The sequence below is a fragment of the Saccoglossus kowalevskii genome, chromosome 15 (genome assembly GCF_978046115.1).
Source record: "Saccoglossus kowalevskii chromosome 15, keSacKowa6.1, whole genome shotgun sequence".
NCBI lineage: Eukaryota > Metazoa > Hemichordata > Enteropneusta > Harrimaniidae > Saccoglossus > Saccoglossus kowalevskii.
In genome coordinates, this window is record NC_140655.1 from 18877751 (window position 1) to 18886345 (window position 8595).

The following is an 8595-nucleotide window of genomic DNA, read 5'->3' on the forward strand; positions in this document are numbered from 1 at the left end:
AGGGGGTGTTTTTTCTTCAATATGTCTGCTTTATTGGGTACTAAATTTACATTGCGTCCGCAATAGGGGGTATGGTTTGTCATTGTGCTGCCAGCCCTAGGGGCCTATTATTTTTTAGCAAGAACGCACATGGTGTAAGGTTTTAATATTGAGTGACCCCCCCCCCCGCGCATAGTACTGTATGGTGACATCATGCCAAGATCCCATTCAAGTCTCATCTCATAGATAGCGAGACTGATGATACGACCTTCTGACATGACATAGACGGTTTGTTATAAAACAATAAAACATGTATTACCACATTCATAGTGAAAAAATGTAATACATCGAAAATCCGTCATATCGTGAGTAGCTATTTTGATCCACCTGGACAGTGGACATCCTAGTATCCAAGTTACCTCGGGCATGCGCATAAGCATTTTTCTGAGTTGTAACGCTTATGCGAGAGTGAGGCTGAAACGGGATCTTGGTATCATGTCACCGTAGTTGCAAACCCCAAGTAATGTACCTCTGGTAGTACTTAGTAGTATTTGAAGTATATTTGTAGATAGTTCTGCAACATACACTGTGACGACATACATGTTTATACTGTATTCGAGACACCGTAACAGTGCTGCACTAGGGAGAGTTATGTCTCTGCACTAGGGAGAGATGATGTCTCTGGCACAGCCTATCCAGGGTACATACACTAATGGCAAGGTCGGTGACAATTTTAAATGTAGGTCGTTTACGTTTAAACAGTAAAAATGATTTATTTTATTTAATAATTTATCGTTTATCATGATAATTTACTTGAATTTATAACACGCACAATGTTGTAAATATGTTCTTTCTAAACTGACTGGGTCTTTGTCGATTGCCAGATATATGGTTTGGAGCAAATTTAGGACCGTCTCACGCTGGTAACTCAAATATGCTGCATCCAATCGCGTGCCAACAAATTATTATTTACTAGTATATTTTAATATTTATAACTATAAATTTGTGATCAATAGCTATTTACCACCTAAATATTATATTGTACTATAAATAAATTAATTATTGTTGTGTAAATAATAGTTAGAGATCCAACAATATTTTTCTTTAGTAGCCATGGTATTACAGGAAGGCTTTGTACATTATTCCGTCCGTACACATTTGAACTTGACATCGTTCTACTTGGATAGCCGGTACCACAATGAATCGTAAAATAATCGGCTCTGCTTATAGGCAACAGTGACTCAACTATTCCACAAAATACGTTGGAGTCAAAAATAGTTTAAGATACCGACTAATTGCAAGATTGGTTACTAATTGGCAAAATTTTATCTCACAACCATTTACACTGGCCAATTTAACTTAATAAAGCCAGACAACAGGGTGGTAAGCAGGGACGGATGCAGGATGTTCAGTTAGAGGAGAGCACCTTTACAATGACGTCAGTGCAGCATTGCATTCTGGGATGAGTAACAAAACGTTCAGAGGAGGGCCCTAGTCATGTGTAGGGGACTGAATCTGTGGCTGGTCTCTACTCATATTTTGACAAAAGGATTATCAAATATTATCCTAAAATGATTTCAATTTACGGATGGCAGGGGCCTATAGGTAGCTTTCAACAGCCTGAAGTACCTGCCAAATTTAAAATTTGCCGAATTTTGTGCGAACATAGAATAACGGGTGGACATAAACTCAAAAATCTGAAAATGAACAAGCGTGAATTTTTGTACTAACAGTGAAAACTCAGACAACTAATAATAATAATAAATAATTTATTAGTAAGAACTGAGACGTTTCCAAGCTTTAATTAAGTCATTTTCATGTTATTGGAAGGAAGGAGTCACCGGCGGTAATCAGTGCAAGTCGCGCCCAGGTCAAACCTCATACTTGTGATTTCCATTTGAAGAGCGCATTGGATTGTGGGAAAACCAATGTTTATCAACACAAATGCGGCACATGCGCAGCGCGACGACTACCGCGCTTTAACACATTTATATAATATTCAAATATTTATTAATAAGTGACTCCATATTGTACGCCCATTATACGCGCACGACTGCACACTTATTCAAAATGAATAGCTTGCTGATTGGACGATGTTTAACTAATTCATTAATATGATTTAGAACTCGCGATGATGTCACTATATCCTTTCTGGATTCTACCGGTCATTTTTATTTATAAAAATATATAATTTATAAAACGTTTTAACATCCCCAGCTTTATGCCTTTCATTGTATGCAACCGACACTGATTGTATTTTATTATTTTTCAGATTATAAATTATAAACGGGCTTATTAAAGAACTTTAAATCATAACCCAGAAGCCAGCAAGTAACACTCGTTTATATTTTGCCTTGAACGAGGATGGTATTGGGTTAATTGAAGCAATAATGTCAAAAATTGTGAAGACATTGTTGTTTGGACCGAGGAAATTCAAGCGAATCCATCAAATAGAGTACGACCTACGCCCTGGTGATATTGTGGAGCTAAAGCAAAAGAAACGCGTTTGTAAGTACAGGGTGTGTGTACTGCACATCGGCGGTAATTACGTCATTAACTTCCACAAAGGAAAGTGTTTCAAAGCCGGCATTAGGAGGTCTGCCCTCGGTAGAAAGGTGCGAATTCTGAATCACATACTGGATGACAAGTACGGGAAAGAACCGTTACCATGTGAACAGGCCATCGCCAGGGCACTTAAGTTTGCAGACAAGGAAGACCAGGAGTACTCTAATTATTTTTTAAATAGCGAACATTTCGTAATCTGGTGTCGCTATGGCAACTCCATTCGACTTCTGTCTCCGTCAGAAGGCAGGCCGCTGCCCATAGTAACATGCACACCGTTTAACACCCCCGATCTGTGTCGTAACCACCCAAGAGACCCGCGTAAGGCACCATTAGCCATGTTAGAAGCTTACATTTCGGAGGAGGATGATAGCGATGAGGAAGATGATAATGGTGGTGATGATGGTGATGATGATGACGAAGACGTCATGAAAAACCATTGTAAATCCATTGTCCAACCGCAACGGACTGAAAGACCAGTGTCAATCCTGTTAAAACGTGAGTGCCATAGCTTTAGATAACTCTAAATGTTCACGTTCGAATCTATTTTGCATATCAGAAAGTTATATATTACATGTAGTCTCAACAAAACTACCAATTATAAAAGCCCGCCTCGCGTGTTTTCTGTCCCCTCTATACATGACACTGCTTTACATCTTCAATGTCGACAATTGACATTTTAGATAAAATTGTCAAAAAGTGATTACCGTATACCCGAAATCTTTCTAAAATTCTGAAAAATGTTTTTTTTTTTATTAAAGTGAAAGAAGACCCCCCAAATGAATTTAGTTATGATCCGGAAGCAATGTTACCAAGAGTGACCCCGGAAGAAGAAAAAATGTCAGGAGGTAAGTTGCCATTAAAGCCAAATCACTGGGACGATGTTATTGTGTATATTTTTACTTTTAACGTCAAATTACACTACACTACACTACACTACACTACACTACACTACACTACACTACACTACACTACACTACACTACACTACACTACACTACACTACACTACACTACACTACACTACACTACACTACACTACACTACACTGCACTACACTGCACTACACTGCACTGCACTGCACTGCACTACGCTACACTGCACTACACTACACTACACTACACTATGCTAAACTACACTACGCTACGCTACACTACACTACGCTACAATACACTACTCTACACTACGCTACAGTACACTACACTACGCTACAATACATTACACTACGCTACAGTACACTACACTACACTACATTACACAACACTACAATACACTACACTACACCACGCCACACTACACTACACCACACTACACTGCACTGCACTGCACTACAATGTTTTACCCATCAATAAATAATAAACACGTTTTGTTCCAGGATTGGAAGAAATTACGAGAGGCATAGAAGAATTACAGGTGAGTCATGTAAATGAATTATTCGTCATTAATGACGCTTGTATTTGACGATTTCATGTAATTTAAATGCCCTAACAATGTTCTGATTGTCGCATCAAAACTGGAAAGTCGAGCCAAGCATTTAATACCACTTTGCGGAAAAGGCAACGTTTAAGTTATAGTGTGAAACGCAAATACACAAATAAAAAAATAGCTTCTTTCACCTTGGCATGTGTTCGTATTGTTGTTGAAACTTCCACTTCAATCATGTCACACGTACACTTTTTAAAAGCTTGTTTCTGTGTCTTGGTAACTTATAAATCATCGTTTTCCCCAGGTATCGTTTACCAAGCTAAACGTGTACTTCAAAGATTACGAAGCCTTGCTGAGCATGACGGCTGAGATGGACGGCGACGCCATAAAGAGAACGGCCAGTGTTAGCAGCCGCGGTGAAGACAATAATAACATTGCAAGTCGACCATCATTTCCTGACGATGGCAAAGGCGTAGGTGAGGCGAAGGCGAAGTGTGTTTCAGACCATTTATGACGTGGAGGCAACACTACTGACTCTACTGGCTGTATTATTATGTTACGCAAATATTTATATTTTTTCCACAAATATGAATCTTTTTTTCTGAGCATTTGCGCTTTATCTCCATTCATTTACAAGTATTGTTTTTAGGAATACCGAAAAATATTTATATACAATAAGCGTATGTGAAAAAATGCGTGGAATCATCCTGTGGATAAATGGCTATTTGAGTGGATCTGATTTCCAAGGGGCCAACCATTATTTCTACATAGGGTTTATATGCTACTATATAGGATCGGAGAAGAAGAAAAAGCACCCTGCAAAGAACAAGCTGTTCACCCCGATGGAAATAATGGCCAGTTCCTAACCATTTCAATTTCTCTGTTCAGAGACTGAGAGTCGACCCCGTTCTTCAACCGTTGCCGTGGCGACACCCAGTACTTACGTACATGTCAGGAAGTGGATTCACGACCAACGAGAAATCTTATCTCAACTACCGATGTACACCCATAACCCAAAAGAATATCTTAGAAGCCTTAACAAGGTAATACATGGTTAAAGCGTGAGGGCCGTCGCCTGCGCACGCGCGGGAATTGAGTCCCAAACGACGATAACAACACACGCTAAAAACGCAAAAGCTCATGGGTAGACGCTTGTTTGTAAACAATGACATGCTATGGCAATCTGACGCATGTGCAGGTGACGACTCCCCCGCTTTAACACAACTTTTTATCAAGAAAGCCGTTCAAATCCTCGATATTGTTTTAATCTGTATTTGTCTGTCAGTAGTACGTTTTTTGAGAGATTTACTATATTTTAAATTGCGAAAGAACTTAAACAAACCACAGTTGTCATTTGAACACTTTTTATACTCATCTACGCCATTTGACGACCAGAGAACGCGACTTCCATGTAAAATATGTTTTGATTGAGTGTTTTTTGTGTTGTGTTGTTTGTAACTTCTTGTAATTTACCACGCCATACCGATCGATGCATCTAAGCACAAAAACAAAAACAAAATGCCAATCTGATACGGGAGTTCCACCATAGAACTTAGGCTTGACCATAAACCATATCGCAATTCAGAAATATAGTGCATTGTGGTTATATCAGGTTGCACGTGCCCACGCGCTTTGTGATTGGCGGAGTTGTGTTCGATCATGGTTCGATTTGATCAAAACTATCTCAGAATTTATTATGATTAGGAATTGAGATATGATCTATGGGAAATACACCAGTGAGTTTCAATCCACCGTAATTTTGTATGGTTTTACATTTTTTATAAATGTTGTATATTTCAAATGACGGTTGAAAACAACTTGACCAATCACAAAGTAATTGATTGAAAGAAACCCATAGAGACTCAATTTTATTGGGGGCTTACTCTTTAGACTTCACGGAGGTTTACCAGGGTGAATGTTTTACAAATATTTCATATTTATTTTATTTATTATTTCACTATAAGATCTAATAATAATAACTCGTATTCTTTTCGCAGGTCATAACGAATTCACAAAGCCTGGGACAAATTTCGGAAAAACCACCTCGTCGTAGGTCACAGCGGGTGTCTGAACCCTGTAGGTGGACAAGGCCTGATACGAATCTAGATGATGCTGATATTGAACCAAGCTGTCCATATATCCATGCATGGCACAGCAACCCAGCCGTGTTCGAATCAAACACTCGCGACTTTAAACCTCGCCCGGCTTCATTGACAACTGAGCAAACTGGTTCTGACGTCAGCCTAGTTAGTGGTAAATCTGCCCCACTGTTTCGTGATATCGTAGGTAACCGTCTGTCAGTCGCAACGACGGATTCGATGCTAAGTGACAGCGATCTCGTTCTCACATACGATTTGGAGTATGACGACCACGAAATAGATCACATGTAGCTGAAGACAGCGACGCAAAGGCGATCACTATTTTCACCGTCAGTATTTTAGGATAATAATTTGTTTGTTTTTTCCTTATTACTGGCATCCGTATATATACAACGCGGTTTTTACCCACTAACATCAGTCTTTATTTTAATTGATCGGTCGTATGTAATATTTGTATAATAAACACATCGCTTGACACGGACAAAATACCCTGAACGAGGTTACAACCTTTGACTCGTGACCCGACCGCTTTTCTTGGCAATCAGACGAACAGTTAAAACACTGTGATCGTCAAAAAATACATTTGAAACAATCAAATTTGAATTGTTTTTCAAAGACCTATCGACGATTTTAGCTCTAGTAGAAAGATGGTTCTATTAGTGAGCCACAAATTACGACCATATGTCATTATTTGACTTTGGGAGCTAGAATAGTTTTACCGCAGTTCAGTGGGTTTTAGTTGAATATCGTTGTTATCTCGAGCAATGCTATATTCAACGCCAGGGATGTGTTAATGTGTTGGTCACTGACAACTATCAAAACTAGGACACAGTACTCTACTCCTTTGTTCATCTATATCACATGAAGCACATGGATCACGTGCGTCCGTTAAAGCAAAGACCCTTGACACAGAAAAATTAAATTCTATGTATACTGGTGTACATGATCAGTTAATGAAAAATGTTCACAGTTGTCACTCACCACACTGTTACCAGGATGACAAGACCCGCTTCGCTCACCTATAAATTCTCTTTTATTCACATAGAACGCGTATAAATACATCTCAAACTAAAAATTGGACAACGCATTATACTTACACACGAGCCAGTGACCAGAATGCTTTTTAATATTTCTTGAGATCTTTAAACTTTCAGTCGTGTTCAATATAAACGGATTCTTTGAATGTCATAGTTTAACTTTTGTATAATTTTGTTTACAAAAAAAAGACACACAAAAAAGATGGAAACAAACAGCTAAGAGAATAATATGTGCATATGTACAAATTATAGAAAAAACATGTACACGTGTACATGGGTCAAATTATATACCTATTTTTTGCGACTGAGGTTTCAACGTCACATGTAAACAATAAACCAAGTTCGAAATAAAACTGTTTGGTTAATGTGCAAGGTGATATAGAACTGAAACGAATTTGTTTTTCCAAAAGGAGCTATTAGACGTTTTGGGTTAGTTGCACGATGTACATAGTTTGGTGTTGATTTTATCTGCAAGACAAAGAGAACTTGGGACGGCTGGTGTTTCCATCGTTTGACGTCTGGTCAGCATGATATATAGTTTTTTCATATATGTTTTAAATACCAGTTTATAACAACAACTTTGCACATGTTGTTTGTGGCATATTTTGCTTTGTTGGATACGGTGCGCATTATTTTTCTTGAACCAGATTGAAGGTTTTCTAAACGGAGGCTGGGGGTCTTTCAACGTATACATTTATCCACAACTTTTTGTTTACATTTCGTTTTTCCATAATAATAGTATATGTATTTTAATACCACGTTTAACAAAATCTCACTGATTTATAAATATAAGTAGTCAATAGTATTTGACTCATCTACCCACTCCATTTAATGTTGCTCTTATCTGTTTCAAGGGAAATTTTGCTCATCATCATGATTTATTTGCTCACCAAATTATACTCGCCATTTACCTACCTTTTTGTTGTAAGAGACAATTATTGTATCTATAAAAGTTAATAAAATATTGTCACGCAGCCAAGATCATCAAACCGCGAGATTCAGAATTTGTATTCAGAATGCTTCATTCCAGCTCCATTCTAATAAATGTTAGTTTTATTTCTAATAATGTACATTGTACATGTATTGTTATTTACCGCCATACTCCCTATATGATGACGAATCTAACACTGAGGTATACTATACTATACTATACTGGGCAAAAATCTTGTCACCTGCGCAGTACTCATTTTTTTAAATAATATTTTTTGTTTGTTTACTTAGTCACGTGACTACCATTGAATTAGATCAAAAATGACCCAGAATTTCAGGAAGTGTGAAACAAGAGCTTTAATAAAATATATAGTTTATTATAGTTCAGGATAATTCTTATATGAAAATATCAAGCCTAATTATAACATCCCTGTTAAGTCTACTACATCCTTAAAGCGGAGGGACATCACCTGCGTATGCACGGGAATTGAGTCCTAAGCGACGAAAACAACGCACGCGCTTGTTTGTAAACAATGACACGCTATAGCCGTCTGCCGTATGCGCA

General features: G+C 38.0%; 1 protein-coding gene across 1 annotated transcript; it reads left to right on the plus strand.

The window, feature by feature from the left end:
- The first annotated feature begins 2369 nt into the window (after positions 1-2369).
- LOC102800795 (uncharacterized) lies at positions 2370-8166 on the plus strand. Its single transcript, XM_006811968.2, has 6 exons — positions 2370-3039; positions 3303-3389; positions 3915-3952; positions 4269-4440; positions 4853-5007; positions 5962-8166. Exons 1-6 carry the CDS (start codon positions 2370-2372, stop codon positions 6352-6354), a joined length of 1515 nt encoding a protein of 504 aa, XP_006812031.1. The 3' UTR covers positions 6355-8166.
- The last annotated feature ends 429 nt before the right edge of the window (positions 8167-8595 follow it).